General features: G+C 40.0%; 1 protein-coding gene across 1 annotated transcript; it reads right to left on the bottom strand.

Annotated features, from left to right (window-relative positions):
* Positions 1–8,966: 8,966 nt before the first annotated feature.
* On the bottom strand, positions 8,967–13,960 carry mnx2b (motor neuron and pancreas homeobox 2b). Its single transcript, XM_085172927.1, has 3 exons — positions 12,379–13,960; positions 11,091–11,251; positions 8,967–10,154 (listed from the first exon to the last, which is right to left on the bottom strand). Exons 1-3 carry the CDS (start codon positions 12,809–12,811, stop codon positions 9,738–9,740), a joined length of 1,011 nt encoding a protein of 336 aa, XP_085029053.1. The 5' UTR covers positions 12,812–13,960; the 3' UTR covers positions 8,967–9,737.
* Positions 13,961–17,164: the final 3,204 nt, after the last annotated feature.

Below are 17,164 nucleotides of genomic sequence, written 5' to 3'. Positions count from 1 at the left end.
ATAAACAAATTCTGAACTAGATATATACAACTCAAATTCCTATGATGCACATACTTTGTGAACACATTTTGAACTTCTAAATTGTTAGCTGCATCGTTCATTACATCGTCTATAATTAACAAATTGTTCTTTTCTGCAGGAAGAAGGGTGTCATCAGCAAGAGATTCGGGTATACCGTTAACAAAGTTTATGTCTCTTATCTTAAGAAGCTGGTCATATAATGGCTGCCAGCATGAGTATATATATACAATATTGTCAATGCTGCATGATATAATCCGGGAAGAATTTTCAATTATGCTTTTAACAAAAAAAGTCTTGCCGCAGTTACTGGGACCGCTGACCACCATACTGAACGGGTGCTGCAACCGGGCGTCAAACCCCTGTTCTAATTTAAAATCCATAAGGTACAGTTGTATAGTCTGGGAGCACACGGCGCTTATTGTAAACAACTTTAACTTTTTTCACAATGGTTTTATTCTTCAAATGAAGCTTCTTTTTATCGCGTCTGATGCTATCAGACACGGCAACTAGGTGTGCGTCTGATGTCTGATTGGTTACAAACTTGTGGACTAAACCTTTCAAGGATTCATGGGTGACAACTTTTGAGTTTAGTGCGTTCAGTGTCACGCCTTTACATTTGACCTGGGTCTTGCCCAACGATGTGTGATACGCGTAGCATTTTGGCCCACCGGAAACAAATTCCGCTATGTAATCCTCCACACCACCCTCTCCACAGTCTAATTCACTTGTGAGATCCCCCAGAAACGGGCCTAGAGGAGGCATCCACTCGCCAGGGCATGCTGTGAAAATGACACTGTCCGTGTCACAATACAGCACGCGCTGGTGCAAGTTGTCTAGCAAATCATACAGCATGAGTCTGGCGTGTGCAGTGGTCATGGCCCCGACAAAGAATATTCCTTTCATTTGGGAAATTTAACATGCAATGTTAATGGTGTTGAAGTTTTTCTATTTTGGTTGTATAAATTTACCACTATACGATCACACTGCAAGTGGAAATGTAATCCTCAGAATAATGGAGGATTCCTGCGAGATTTTGTGCTGATTGCCCACGACATTAAAAAGAGCATTCTAACCATTGCCTTTTTGTTGTGAATGCAGACCAGAGAAGACACTACACAGAGGTCACAATAGGACTGCAGTGTGCTGATCTCCAGATGCATCTGTAAGAATAATGGGTAATAAAAGGATTGTGTAAAACATGGAAACATCTCAGCGTGATCTCTACCAGGACCAAAAGAATCGCAGAGACCAGCGTTGTCTCAACACAGGTTTATGTCTTAGATCTACGGATACAGCTAAAACACTCTGCTTGTATAATGCTGTATTCTCTCCCAGCTTACCCTTTTCTCACAACAGGGTGATTCCCAAAGTATGAGTCATTAAAACAATGACTCTAAAACCAGAACAGAAAGATAAAGTTGCAAGATCAAAGATTAAGGATTGTGTTTTTAAAGCACGTAGTAAACTATCCCCTTTTTCTTCTTGGCCTTGTTGTGTGTACCTCACAAGTCAAATTATACATTGGAGCATTAGGGTTAGGGTTAGGATACACTACAATACACACTCACGAGACACAGTTTGAATTTTCTAACATAAAGTTTGTATGAAGTTCACCTTATCAGCTGAAAATATTAAAGCCAGAACTTACAACATCAAAAACCTTTTTCCTTCATGTACAAGGTTTCCAAAAAAGTTTTATTTCAAGTAAAACAAAACCAATACATTTGTTTGTAAAACAAATAATTACATTGATTCTTGTAAAGTTTTAGACTCTTCCTGGTTGTTGATGTTTGTTTCTAAAGATGTTGTTGATGAGACTTTGCAGAAAGCAGCTTCACCTCTGATCTCACACACACACACACACACACACTTAACTCCACTCACTCACCTGGAGGATCAAGACTCAGGCTAATGATGCTGATGTGGTTATTGCGCTGGGGATTTAGCAGGTGAGCTAAATCATGTGTAACATGTGAATTTCCCGAGTGTGGCATTAATAAAGTCTGTGTCTATGCCAAACCTGAAGTTTAAATTCCTTTTTAAAATTTACCAACAAGCCAGAATAGTGATCACTCTTGAAGCCTGGTTGCTGCACAGTACTAGGACTACTAGCACTAGTTCTAGTACTACTGCTACTGCACAAAACATATTGTTCAGGAATTTCACAAATTTGTTTAAGTCTAATGTGTTGGCTTACAGGTAAACTTGTTTTGGAGGTGGATAGGATAAAAACTTCCAACATCACATAATGTTTTCCGATCAGTAGGTTTGGAGTAAAAAAGAACTGGACATATATGTCTTTTTGGGTTACTTTGATGTCAAGAAAGTTAATTTGTTTAGAACTGTGATCAAGGATAACACGTTAAACGTTCAAAGTGTCAATATAAAAACTGTACAAACTCCAGAAAAGTGGCAACTGAGGTGGCAAAAGTGCAGGCAATTTTTTACTTAAGTAGAGGTACAGCTGGTAGTGTCAAAAACACTTGAGTAAAAAGTTGAAATGTGCTCAAAGTGAGAAAGTCAAAGTAGTAACCTAACTGAACCGTGTGCTATAATAAAAAAAAAATTAAATAATATTAGTAGATAGGACTACAAACTTAGTGTGGTGGTAAAAGGCACAAAAGGCCTCAGAGGCACATTTGGCAGCAAGGGTTAGAGCTCAGAAACCTGGGGCCTGGGGGGTTGGGGCTAACAACACTGACTGATAAAAGAGTCTAACATCTAGGTGTTACATGGTGTTGCAGGTGATAAAGAGCTATAAACTACTTCCATTTGTTTAGAGGTGATTGCCAGTTTGGGTGAGTTTTTTAGAGACACAGAGAGTGAGAGATCCTGTCCTGCATTATTTTTTTATTTAAAAAAGAAAAGGATTTTCAGAGCTGTTGATATATGAATCAGTGCTCATAGAAACATGGATCAACCCTGTTTTTACAGTGTGAGTGTTACATTGTGACAGTTTCCATAAAAGCCTGCAAATTCTCTGAACAGGTAGCCATGAAGCAACCATATTTTTCTTAAGAATAATTCAACTTAATATTATTTGTATGGCCATATCACGACAACAGAATAGCCTTAAACTAGTTTTGGAGTAAAGAGAACTCCACATATAGTTGCTTTTTTTGGGTTACTTTGATGTCAAGAAAGTTAATTTGTTTAGAACTGTGATCATGGATAACACGTAAAACGTTGAAAGTGTCAATATAAAAACTGTACAAACTCCAGAAAAGTGGCAACTGATGTGGCAAAAGTGCAGGCAATTTTTACTTAAGTAGAAGTACAGCTGCTAGTGTCAAAAACACTCGAGTATAGGTTTGATAAAGTATCGGGTCAGGAATGTGCTCAAAGTGAGTAAGTCAAAGTAGTAACCTAACTGAACCTTGTGCTATAATAAAAAAAAATTAAATAATATTAGTAGATAGGACTACAAACTTAGTGTGGTGGTAAAAGGCACAAAAGGCCTCAGAGGCACATTTGGCAGCAAGGGTTAGAGCTCAGAAACCTGGGGCCTGGGGGGTTGGGGCTAACAACACTGACTGATAAAAGAGTCTAACATCTAGGTGTTACATGGTGTTGCAGGTGATAAAGAGCTATAAACTACTTCCATTTGTTTAGAGGTGATTGCCAGTTTGGGTGAGTTTTTTAGAGACACAGAGAGTGAGAGATCCTGTCCTGCATTATTTTTTTATTTAAAAAAGAAAAGGATTTTCAGAGCTGTTGATATATGAATCAGTGCTCATAGAAACATGGATCAACCCTGTTTTTACAGTGTGAGTGTTACATTGTGACAGTTTCCATAAAAGCCTGCAAATTCTCTGAACAGGTAGCCATGAAGCAACCATATTTTTCTTAAGAATAATTCAACTTAATATTATTTGTATGGCCATATCACGACAACAGAATAGCCTTAAACTAGTTTTGGAGTAAAGAGAACTCCACATATAGTTGCTTTTTTTGGGTTACTTTGATGTCAAGAAAGTTAATTTGTTTAGAACTGTGATCATGGATAACACGTAAAACGTTGAAAGTGTCAATATAAAAACTGTACAAACTCCAGAAAAGTGGCAACTGATGTGGCAAAAGTGCAGGCAATTTTTACTTAAGTAGAAGTACAGCTGCTAGTGTCAAAAACACTCGAGTATAGGTTTGATAAAGTATCGGGTCAGGAATGTGCTCAAAGTGAGTAAGTCAAAGTAGTAACCTAACTGAACCTTGTGCTATAATAAAATAATATTAGTAAATAGGTCTACAAACTTAGTCTGGTGGTAAGAGGCACAAGGGCCTTGGAGGCACATTTGGCAGCCAGGGTTAGAGCTCAGAAACCTGGGGCCTGGGGGGTTGGGGCTAACAACACTGACTGGTCAAAGGATCTAACATCAAAGTGTTACATGGTGATGCAGGTGATAAAAATCCATAAACCATTGTTTAGAGGTTGTTGTGGAAGTTTTCCATTTAATAAAGCCTGCAGACAAGCGATGAGCGGTAGCTAACATTCTTTAATCAAGACAACTTTCTTACCAGATCCCCACCATCTGTCTAACTGTTTGAATGGAGTATGAGGCAGACATGCTAAAACAGTGACCTAAAAGCATTACCAATAAACAAAGTGATCAATACATAAATGAAAGAAATTCCTCTACAAGGCGATTGCCAGTTTGGTTGGGTTTTTAGAGACACAGAGAGTAACAGAGAGCCTGTCCTGCATTACTTTAAAAAAAATAAAGGGGGGTTTCAGAGCTGTTGATATACGCAGCAGTGTTCATAGAAACATTAATCAACTCTGTTTTTGGCATTGAGTGTTACATTTGTGAGAGTTTCAGTAAAACGCCTGCAAATTATTGCATTTATACTGGAGAGCAAAGAAAACTTAAATTCTAGGTGTACTATGGAAAATCAGTTTCATAAAAGCTACATAAACAGAGCTGTAGAAGACTGTGTTTGTAAAACTAGTGGTAACGTGTGAGAACTATAAGACAGACTGTTTCTGCTATCGAAACAATTTGTGTTGTTAATCCTGAATGATTCACTGTGACAACATCATAAGAAGAAGGTCATTTTACTCCACACACACACACACACACACACACACACACACACACACACACACACACACACAAACACACATTTGGAAAATCACATAGTTTGACCATAAAAATTCCCAGAATAATTAGTATTTGAGATTGCTGAAGCAACATCACTAAAGAAAAATATCCTTGCATGTGACTTTCATTTAAAAATATAAAAATGTGAAGTTTTTTGTGTAAAACATTAAAACAACAAAAAAAAAACTAGTTAAATTAAAACTAGGGGGATTGATTAAATAAAACGCTTGTGAACATGCCGTCATTACCCATTCAGAAGAAATTCCCACTTGTGCCGATTTTAAAATAAATTGCATGCATCGCACCAAGCTGAGATAATGTCAGATTTATAAAATTAGTCTAGCCTCAGTACACAACTGTTTCACACCTTAAGGTTAACACTCCCTTGCTACTTCCCAGAGTTCTCGAAGAGACAAAAGACACCTACTCTGGAGGTCGTGTTTCCCACCAACAACCTTACTACACCCCACCCCCCCCCCCCCCCCCCCCCCCTACCATTTGTCTAGGCAGGTTTGCCTTAGTTCAACATTGCGAAATCCCGATTTTTAAATAAAATGATCGCATCAACCCTGGAAAGAAACCCAGTAGATGTGTGGAAAACTAGTTAAATTAAATAAAACGCTTGTGAACATGCCGACATTACCCATTCGGAAGAAATTCCCACTTGTGCCGTTTTCAAAATAAATTGCATGCATCGCAGCAAGCTGAGATATTGTCAGATTTATAAAATTAGTCTAGCCTCAGTACACAACTGCTTCACACCTTAAGGTTCACACTCCCCAAGCTACTTCCCAGAGTTCTCGAAGAGACAAAAGACACCTAGTCTGGAGGTCCTGTTTCCTCAATGTCTGGGAGGTGTGGGGTGGGAGGTGTGGGGTGGGGTGAGGGGGTGAGGGGGGTGAGGGGGTGGGGGGGGGGGGGGGGGGTGGGGTGGGGGGGGGGGGGGGGGGGGGGGGGCAAAAAAAGTGCAGGTGTATTACTACTCGGGACAGAAATTCAAAAAAACTGTCCCAATCAGCCTTAATTCACCCTACTTTTCCTGCAATAATAAATGACGCCCATGAATACATTCACCCCTAAAACGCCTCTTCAATAAACTTTACTGGCAAAGAAAAAAAAAGAAAAAAAGAGCCCTTTTTCGTGCTTTAGAACAGCGTTTTAAGTCGGACAGATGTGGATTTATGGGACCCCGTCGCTCACTGCAGCCTTACTTGTCCATTAGTTAAGTGACAGGACAGGGCCCAGGGAAACCTGCGGCGGTACGTGTGATTACGTTAAAAGATCGCACAATCTGTTCATATTTACGTAATGAGTCCGGCATTTTGCTGATTGATTAAACTACAGGGTGTAAATATTTTAAGGGCACGCTGATTTATAATCCGACAAAGAAAAGAAAAAGAAAAAAAAGAAGAAGGCCAATTTATTTGTCTAACCATGAAAATGGGGGTTTCTGGTAAACCGTTCTTGACGTCTCACGGGCTGACTTGAGTGATTCAATAGACAGTGAAAGATTTTTATGGAAAGACGCGGGCTCTCTGCGCATTATTGGGGAAAAACAGAGAGAGGCAGGGGCCCGTCAGCACTTTTTGTTGCCGGAAAGTGACAGCGTTATCAGCGGTGAGTGTAATTTACGCGAGGGGGGGAATTTTTTAATCAACACGCACAGTGTATTCAGATTAAATTAGAGGAGAAACAGAATCAATGACCTCCATATATTCCTCCGCTGCCTTATCAATTAGCTGTGATTTTGTGTGTGTGTGTGTGTGTGTGCGCGCGCGCGTCCTGTGTCAGAGGGCCCTCTGTCATAAAATGGGCCAAATGGCATTCGTCATAGAGCTGACAAGTCACACAACTAAATGAGCTCCTATTGATTCGTGAGATTTTTCATCAGCCAAATTAAAAGCTGCGGTTTGATAGAGGCTCACTCTGCAGGCGTGTTACGTTCACTCCTATTAAATCAAGTCAAAGTTAAACGAAAACTTCTTTGGAGTTAAACACTGGCGAGCTAAATAAATAAAGAAAAAAGCGGATTTGATGCTGCTTCAGGTTAATCATCATTTCGATCTTAACCAGATTTGTTAAAGCCCTGACCACGTGTTAAAACTCATAGTGTATCCTTGTGTGCTTCCACCTTTCTTTATTTTATCCCCTTCGTTATAAAACCTTTGATCTTCTGTGAGGTCTCTCTGAGCAGGGATTTCCGCTGTATTGCCACTAAGAAGGTCCTCATAGTTTACTACAGCCTCACCTCAGAAGCTCTGGAGGTCTTTTTTTCATGAAGTTGATCCTTTACTGTCACAGAAAATAAAACTTGCACAAATGGCATGAATGCTTATGTATTTGTGCTCTTGTTTTTGACTATGAAGTATAATTCCAAGACAGACAAATCAAACTAATTCAGTTTAGATTAGACGTTGAGTTGCTTTGTGCTGGCTGTAAGGATGTGACATATAAATAAAATACGCAAAGAGTTGCATTTAAGAATAAGTCAGCTTTTAATCAAAAGGTGGCAATTCCATATTTTGATAAAGTGAAGTTTAAAAGATATGCAAATGCACTGGGAATATTTCAGCAGAGGTCTCATAACATAGTTTTATGAATATGTTATCAGATTTGTTCCAATAAAGTTTGATGTCAAGGTGATTCTTTGTACTTGATGTCAGCTGTTATTATTCAGGCAATTATTTATCCACAAACATATACATGATTTCCATATTAAAAGTATATTTTTTAACAAGTGATGCTCTTAAGGGTCTCTTAAGTTTCTTATATATATATATAAGACACAACAGCCAAGAGCCTCATAAGGGTGCTAAAAGCACTGCTAAATCACTGCCACCAGTTAAGAATGCATTTAATCACTATATAAATATGTGAACGTGGTCTGAGAGGGGGTTAAGTTTCACCACACTGCATGTCCTCCAGTCTGCTCCTTAATCACAGCCCTTACATGGGGGTCCAATAAAAAGCCTCTTGCGGTTGCACAAACTCATCATGCCGTTGCTCTTGGAAATTAAAATGGGCCTATGTGACCGCTCCCCATCAGGCTTTTGATTGCTTTACTTCCTATTCATTAGCTTAATTATTTGGCCATCAGTAAACCTCACCAAGTAATTAATATCTGAGAGCCTCTGCAGTAAATTAAAACTGTGAAATGAGGCGTACTTGTGCTTTGGTTTACTACCAGAGGCAGCAGGGATGTGAGCTAATGGGTGGGAGCTGAAAAAGACGCAAACATGAACCGTGGATTGCTTTTGTAGCCAAGGAGCATTTTCATGGGAGTGAGATAAAGCTGTTTGTGTTTTTTTCCTTTCTTTTGCACAACAACTCTCAGAGTGGTTATCTAGCACTTTGGTCCAGACTGAAAAACACATCATAATTACATTCTTCTTGCTTTCTGGATTAATTTTAGTTGTGCAAATGATTCCCTGATTTTTCAGAAAAAATTCCATAGGTTCTCTCTGGGTACTCCAGCTTCTTCCCACAGTCTAGAGACTTGCTTGTTAAACTGATTATCAATAGGTCTTAGGTGTGAATGTGAGCACAACAGGTTGTCTCTTTCTCTTTCTTAGCCCTGTGACAAAAATTGAAATTGAATTGAATAATAGAATAGAAGTATATCTTATCCATCCACAGCAGCTGTTAGCAGACGTTGCTTTGCAGACTTCAGCTGGTAATTTAATCACGAGGCAGCAGGTAAGCAGCTCCTTCAACGCTCAGCATCATCCCTGTGTGAGTTCTTTTATGTATTTTAAAAAACAATTGAAATCAAATGTATTTGCCTATATATATATATATATATATATATATATATATATATATATATATATACACATTTCTATCACATCAAATGGAAATAATTCACCTCTTTTGTTGCCATTTTGTTTATTTCACATTTACACCACACAAGTTTGAGATAAATACACGTACGATTCATCCTTCAATCATTCAAATAAATTAAGTTCATCTATTTACATTTAAGTGACGACAACCAAGTCATAAATATTATTGAAAAAAAAAATCTGAATATTCACATTAAATGCACAAATGGAAATGCGCTACATGGGATGTTGTGCAAAGTCTGGGAGCAAAAACATCTGGAACTGCAGCTGTTTCGGAGCCTTTGTCCGTTCTATCAATGGTCACACGGCTCGTGCGCCTCCTGAACCTCATCAAACTGTTTGAACGTGTTACAGTTCACTCCTCTTAACATTTAATTCCTAAAAAATGTGTTCACTGAGTGGAGCTCAGGCTGTGAGTGAATGGAGGAAACACAAGTTTGCCACAGAGGATGCCTGGCGCATTAAAAAAGAGCAAAATTAGAGAAAGAAATAAGCACTTTTTTCCAGCATGCTGTAGCAATGTAAATTACTTATTGATAATTCTATTCACAAATAGTTTAAGCACTATACACGCGTCATAATCCTGCATTTGTTTATGTGTGATTGTGTGAATGAGTCCAACAAATGTCTTGATTGGAAAAACCTTCTCAGAGCATACGAGGTGAAGATCTTTAGGTTTGTCCTCTCTCACAAACACAGACTTTCCTGTTGTGATGTCGCTGAAACACTCAGGTAATTCTCATGTTTTTTTTTAAACCTTTTTCTGGGTGTGTATTCACAGTCCTGCCCCAATTTTCCTGTCACCGCCACCCACTTCCACCCCATCCAGCTCATCATCAGAGAAAGGGCTGTGGGAGCTGTAGCCAGCTTCATCGTTACGCTGCAAGAAGTCCGTGGTTTGCTGGATCTCAACTAGGTTACCCGCAGAAAGAGGAAAGCCACGCTGGGGCGCCTCCGCTACTTCTTCCTCCTCCTCCTCTCCATCTTCTTCCTCTTCTCCATCCTCCAATTCGAGAGCTATCCTTCGGTCGTCCGGGTTCAAAGCTCGTCTGCTCTCACTGGATTTGTCGGAGCCTGTCTTTCCCGAGCTGCGTAGTCTCTCTGCCTCAGACTGGGTGGAGGCAGTGGCCTGCTCCTTTGCCTTCCGACTGCGCTTCCACTTCATCCTCCGATTTTGGAACCAGATCTTCACCTGCGAAGTGATCATAGTAGAAGAAGAACACATGTTTAAAAGAAGAAACGCAACCCGGGGTTTGTCTGAACAGAAACAACGACAAATTTAGTCACAGCTCCAGAAGCTCTCTTTCCTATTTCTTTTTTCTTTGTTAGATAAAAACTGCTTTATAAATTGTTTATTCTATTTTACCTTCATTTTTAAGTGATATGTTTCATATTGCATGTCAGTGTTGGGGAGGATAAAAACTGTTATTTTGGGGTTCATGCTGTGGTGCTGACATCACTCTTTATTATCACAATTTTTTTATCCCTCCTACCAGAGATATTAAAATTCATAACACTGAAACAATCAGCGACAAATAAATATTAACAGAAACATAAGACGTGTGAGTCTTACACACATGAATATATGAAGACAGGTAAACAATGAACACTGAAAACTGCCACAGATGATTGACAACACAGCATCTGTGGACATGAGAAGCAGTTTGCTGATCAGCTAACTGCAACAAGAATGAAGATACTTTAGTGAAATGTAACATTTAAAGCTGATCTAATAGAGTGCTGCTGGCTGTTTTCATGGTATAAAAATGGTTTGGTCTTATTTAAGGCTACAATAAAAAAAAGAAAAAGAAAAAAAAAGACGAAATCTGTTGATTGGTTGTTTTATTTTTTTCCTATTTTGATATTGTGGCTCATTTTGTGTTATTAGGTGATGGGTTTCACACTCCTTTAACTCTACCAAGTTATTCTTATTAAGAAAATAAAAAATAGATATAAATGTTATAACTGTAACTACACACATACAGTGTGCTGGCATCTGTTGAGCGCCGTGTCTGGTCTGTAGCTGTAGTTAGCTTTGACTTTTCAAAGTTGAGAATAATGTACGTCAGGTCAATAAATTTGATCTGGAGATGTAAAGAGGAGCTCTGCAGTCTCTGGTCTGGCTCACCTGTGTTTCGGTCAGCATGAGTGAAGTGGCCACCTCGAAGCGCTTGGGCCTGGACAGGTATTTGTTAAGCTTGAACTGGTTCTCCAGCTCCAGGAGCTGCTGGCTGGTGAAAGCGGTGCGGGGCCTCCTGCATTTCCCCAACAGGCCTGACTGAGCACCCGCTGGAAGAGGAACAGCAAAGTTATCAGTTTGTGTGTGGTCCCATGCAAGATGACTATAAGTGTATATTTTAAAAACCTAAATCACCTAAAAACAGGATGGGTGAATATGTGAATATTAAGTTATTTCCTAATTATTTGGATTCATTTAAGGCTCTATCCAGGAATATTTGCTCACTGGCTGCCACCACTCTTATTTATATACTGTAACATCAAGGACATCAGAAGTTCATGGTAATGTTGTGGGTGGGAACAGACGCACATATGCCGGCACTCTCCGGCCATCATTAACTATAATAGCTTTACTCCAGTTTATTGTTGACGGGGGGGACACGGCAGAAGCGGGCGCAGAGGCCATAAAAACACAGGCATGCCATTAACTTAATGAAAATTCAATGAAGGCTTTTGGTATTTTATTGATGAACTACAGAACGTTTTAGGTGTTTGTTTATAGTTTCTTCGTCACACAAAGACAGTTTTCATCGGGCTGGCGTTTATAGAGAAATAAATGGGGCAAAATTAAAATATGACAGAGAAGCAGTAAAACAGGTGCCACTGTACTGTGAGGGACGATGTATGACTGCCATTACAGGACTTAGTTAGATAAAAAACAACAACAACAACAACAACAAAAACAACAGAAGGCGCACAAAGCAAAGCTAATCGAAGGCTTTAAATTACGCTGCCAGTGAAATGTATTTATGAATAATAAATAAACAAATCAAAATGCTGCCCGTTTCTTTCTCAGATTATTATTAAATATTAAGGTTTTTTAAATGTAATAAAACTTTGGAGAATAGAAAAAAAATCAATGTCAGATTCGTTAGTCCGGTTTGTGATTTAAACAATAAATCGGTGCTATGTGCTTGATATCATGAAAAAATAAGCACACACAAAACCCCCGAAATGACAACTATTTAGTTATTAATTAAGCATAATAATAATAATAATAATAACTTGACCAGTTCCGCCTAAACTCTTTCTCTTTCAGTGTAACACACAGCTGTCTGAAAATAAAATAAATAACAAATAAATTCTCCTGTGAAATATTTTTATTTTTATTAATATATTTATTTATTTTAAAGTTAGATTATTCTGGACCTCTGCTTATCTAATGTCATCACACTTACAGCTGTAATCCGGCAGTCGTGGCACCATGAGCCCAGCGCGGATCCAGTGCTCCAGGGGCAGAGATCCAGCCATGGCAGCCACCTTCAGGTGCTCTGGGTAGGTCTGCGATAGGTGCGTGAAGCCAGTGTAGGCGAACGCAGGGTGTTGTCCACCCAACGCCGACAGTGGGTACATGGGTGCAGGATACATGCCGGGAATCGCTCCCTGAGGCAGCGATGCAAGCCCCGGATGGGGCAGATTGAGGACACTCTGCTTGGGGATTATTCCGGTCTGAAGGTGCGCTCCTCGCGGGGACGGAGTGTCCGCACGGCGGCATGAGACCGGGCTGCCGGCCGGGCTGTCGCTGCTCAGACCGGGTGAGAGGTCTCGACCACACCGATTGGTCTCATCAGCGAGAAGAGCGTCGATTCTAAAGTTTTTCGATTTCTCCATGATGGCTTCAGCAGCAGCAGAGAGAGCGCGAGAGAGAGCGGGACTGAGGAGTCTTTAGAAAAAAACAAGTCGAGCTCTCTCCAGGTGCGCACCTGTGCCGTGCTCTTCAGTCACAAAATCATAAGCTCTCCTTTCCCCCCTTTAGAAAGAAAAATAGCCCGAAAACTGTATATTCGTTTAAAAAACACATTGGCAAGTTTTTTCCTCGTTGTACTTGTTTCGGCTAAATGCCACTCTAACTGACACCCGCGTGTGCGCGTGTGCACCGGTTTCTTTAAATTGCGCCTTTATGTCAGTCCGCACCATCGAGTCTCTTGGAAAACTAACCCACAGAGGTATGTTTCCCTCTACATCAGCCGTCCTTCTCCACCCCTGGAGGCCTCTGCCAGCTGGGGATTGGCTGGAGCTCGAGCTGCTCTGACGGGCCTCTAATCAGCTAATTACTCGCTCGTTTCTCCCCCCCAGAAAGCATTCAGAGTGAGGTAATGTCCAACCCTTGTCCCGCCTGCAAACACCTTCAACTGCATCAAAGCACCGAAGTACATTAGAAGATTGGTCAATTGTATTTTCAGTATCTATCTTACTGCCAGCTCGTCGTACTCTCCACAGATTGCGGCTACCTGGCTGCCATAAACAAAGAATTATACGCTGCTTTCATTGTCCAGACTAATTATTAGTGCTGCTAATATCCTCCACACCTTAGAGCCAAATACTGGCCTGTTTTCAACACTAATGTTATTGGTTACCTCTGATTGGTGTGACGTTAGAGACGTTGTGTACGGTATTTAAATCATTAGTATTAATGGTTTGTTTCATTCCTATACCAAGGCCATACCGATGCTATTAAAGTTTACGATCAGGAATTGCACACAAACCGTATAAAAGTGTAATGACTTGGCAGAAGAGGCTATAAGTTAATTGGCCCTCTGCTTAATGTGAACTAATGCAGTTTTAAGACTGGAGAAAGCCGGCGTACATCCGTCTCTCTTCGTCTCTCAGACATGGTACCACAACATCGATAGAGATACAGTTTATCAAAAATTATAAGTCACAGAATAATAAGTGGAATTAGGCTTATCTGAGACTCTGCATGTTGCTGCACCAGAAGGAAAACTCCATCTTTTGATAATGCGACATTACAGATCTCTATCCAACCCAACAATAACTATAAATAATGTGATTTTTTCCTGTGCAGTTATGGCTTGTGTAATACTAACAATCTAATATGTATATTTATTTGTTTTATGTGTTCCCAAGAATATGTTTTAGGCTCTAACACCTTCACTAACAAATAGTCATCTTTTCCTCATGTCACAATATTACATTTTCCACATAAAAGCACACGTGGGCCTTTGTGTGCTTCGTTCTGCTGATGTGAACAAAAACGCCACCTGTTTGAGGACACCCCCTTCTTAAATCTGTGAAATTGTGTGCACACGTGTGTATGTGCGGTGCAGTTGACCTCCAGGAAATTGCTGGTCCGCCCATTTCTCACTCTCTCTTTCTCCTTTACCCGTGTTACTGCGGTGTCTCTCATCCTCAGCTCTCTCTCTCTCTCTCTCTCTCTCTCTCTCTCTCTCTCTCTCTATCAGGCAGATTGGTGCCTGTCTCCGGGGCTGATATAGAGGTAATTTGCTCCTGGGTAATCAGTGCTACCTTCTGCCTGTTTCTCGCAACCTCTCCCCTCTTTTATTTTGCCTTTATTATTTGAAAGTAGTTAAATAGCCAGGCCACCGCTAAACCTGTCACTTGAGTCTGCCAACAGAGGTCCACGAATTAAATTAAATCAGCGCCTGCTTCCAGTGTCTGGTGCATTCTTCTGACGATGGATGGTCTTTTCCTCCTAAAAGATGAAATTTTGCTGCTATATGTGCATAAGTCCTGCTAATTCTAAATAAGTTAATAATTGAATATAACAGCTGGATCAGAAGCTTTAAGAAGTTATAATACAAATTTTATTAATGAAGAGAAGACTGATTAATATACATGTCTACAGACATAACAGGTGGAGTTGGTGTAATTGGGATGGGGTCTAAAGAGCTTTAATAGTTTAGAAGAAGAAGCTGTTGAGGTTAGCTCAGCAATTTCTTAAGTGCCTGTTTGATGATATAAATTTGAATGTTGTTGGAGAGAATGCTATGATTTTTATTTTTTATTTTTGCAAGATGCTCATGAATTTAATAGCAGAAAAAATCAAAAGAAACTCTAGTGATTCATTGAGGTTTCCAGGTATTTGTTCATATGCAGCCTTCTTAAGGTCCCACCACAGGGTTTCAATCAGGTCGAGGTCTTTGGCCCGGACTTTGACCAGGCCATTACAAAACTTTGATTCTTTTCTTTTTTGGGCAATCTGTTGTAGATTTGCTGCTGTGGCTCATGGCTTCAAAATAAGCCCCAATCGTCATCCCTCCACCACCGTGTTAGACGGTTGTATGAGGTAATTTGTGTTCACCAAATATACTACTTTGAATAATAGCCTAACATCTTCATTTTGTTCTTGTCTGTCCAAAGGACATTGTTCCAGAAGTCATGTGGTTTGTTCATGTGCAACTTTGCTAACTGAGGTTTGTAGAGTTTGAAATGTAGCTCTTGGGTTTCTTGCAATTTCAAGCACTGATTTCAAGCACAAATTCTTGGCTGCAGATTTTACCATCTAGCTTACAGTGCTGAAGTATATAGTTACATGGCTTCTTGAAAAGCTGATGACTTCTTCTTATTTGTTTACTTTGAAAATATAAACAGCAAATATAGTAATGCGATCTGTCTTGTGATTAGTTATGGGCAAACCTCTCAGAGGTCAAAACTAGGTAAAATGCAGGACAATGGGAATAGCATGATAGCTTAATTACACTGTTGTTAAAAATGAGTCAGTAAGAGCAAACATTACTCCAGGCTGCAGTTTATCAGGTGAAATATCTGACAGCAGGTGTAGCTGAAAGTGTCTTATTTTAATGTGGTGGAAGGCTTAATAATAAATGTTTTCAGATCTAAACTATCATTACTTCCTTTCCCTTCTTCCCTTGTGACACATGTCCTCACATGCACATGCCCCCTTGAACCTTTAGTGGAACTCTCCAAAAGCAGTGCACACCCTTCTCTCTGTGAGAGGACAATTGGTTCAAAGGAGCCGCGAGCCCACGACTACAAAGCCAGAGTTTATCGACGAGTTATGCGTCAGTAAACCTAGCGGCTAACAGGAGTTTACTGAAACATTAAAGAGCTTATCAGCAATTACAGGCATATTTTTCAATCATTACCACAGCTCTGAGACAGCTCACCCTGTCCTTAAACTAAGTCAGGTGTGCTCTTGTTCTATCTGCATGCTGGTCCAGTCATTATGTTTTTCACCTCCACTGGGTCAGTGATTCTTGGCGGTTTGAGGTAATGATAAGATCTTTCCAGCTGCTGCTAGAGCAGAACAGAGAAAGTTCAGGCGTTTCTATAGTTCGTCAGAACAACACAGAACATGGAAAAACATCAACAAAGCAATGTAACGGACATTGAAAGATATATTTTCTTTGATTCGCTGTCATTGATATAATACCTAGGCACTGTGATTGATCCTAATCCAGCTTACTTTGATTGTGTGTGCACATTCCTGGATCTGCCCTCTCTTCAGGCATGTTGTGACACACAAAGGTTTCAGGGACGCTGTTGACCAACACCACCTTTCCCACCAGGCCTGGAGTACAACGACCAGACTGCTGCTGTGATAAATGGTTGTGGTGCACAATGGGCTTACTGTGAAGTGAAAATCAGCTCTCCATAGCTGTGGTAATTAGACTAATTCCCACAGCGTTAAAGACAGATGATAAATCAACTCACTTTTCTGCCAGACCTTGAGACCAAAATTAATGTTGTCTCATTAAGGAGATAAAAGTAATTTATTACTTTTACTTCTCCTCCTTGTCTCTGTATCCTGTCCCCCTTCATTTATTAACCAATATTGAGCTTTGCCATATGACATCTAGCCCGCTGGATGTGAATCTTCCGTTGTCTGTCTTTGCTACTTTGGCCCCTTCGCTCTCCTCTCTCTCTCACTTTCATTGTGCATTAGCATGTTTATGAGCGTCTAGCAGAGAGATAACACAGGTGTTTGCCAAAGCTTGAATCCACTGCAATGATTAAAAAAAACTCTGAACTTTTGGATGTTTCTGTGTGAAAGCTTTGTTTTTATGCAAACTAGTGTGCACTTTATATACCATTAAGACAAGAGTAAAAGAAGCCAAATGAAAAGACGATCACATCCTCAGCTGGCACAGAAGGTGCAAACTGACTGTAATTGACCCTGTGCACGAGAAAAAATGCTAACTTCCTCGTTTTAGACTGGATGTGGGGTTGTACATTTCCGGT

The sequence above is a fragment of the Neolamprologus multifasciatus genome, chromosome 1 (genome assembly GCF_963576455.1).
Source record: "Neolamprologus multifasciatus chromosome 1, fNeoMul1.2, whole genome shotgun sequence".
NCBI lineage: Eukaryota > Metazoa > Chordata > Actinopteri > Cichliformes > Cichlidae > Neolamprologus > Neolamprologus multifasciatus.
This window is presented reverse-complemented; position numbering and strand designations above follow the sequence as displayed.

Bases quoted from the DNA above. Each gene is read 5' to 3' on its own strand.
- mnx2b (XM_085172927.1), bottom strand. From the start codon at position 12,811: ATGGAGAAATCGAAAAACTTTAGAATCGACGCTCTTCTCGCTGATGAG. The intron at 11,252-12,378 runs GTAAGTGTGATG...TTCCTCTTCCAG, and splicing joins ACGACTGCCGGATTACAGCT to CGGGTGCTCAGTCAGGCCTG. The intron at 10,155-11,090 runs GTGAGCCAGACC...ATCACTTCGCAG, and splicing joins TCATGCTGACCGAAACACAG to GTGAAGATCTGGTTCCAAAA.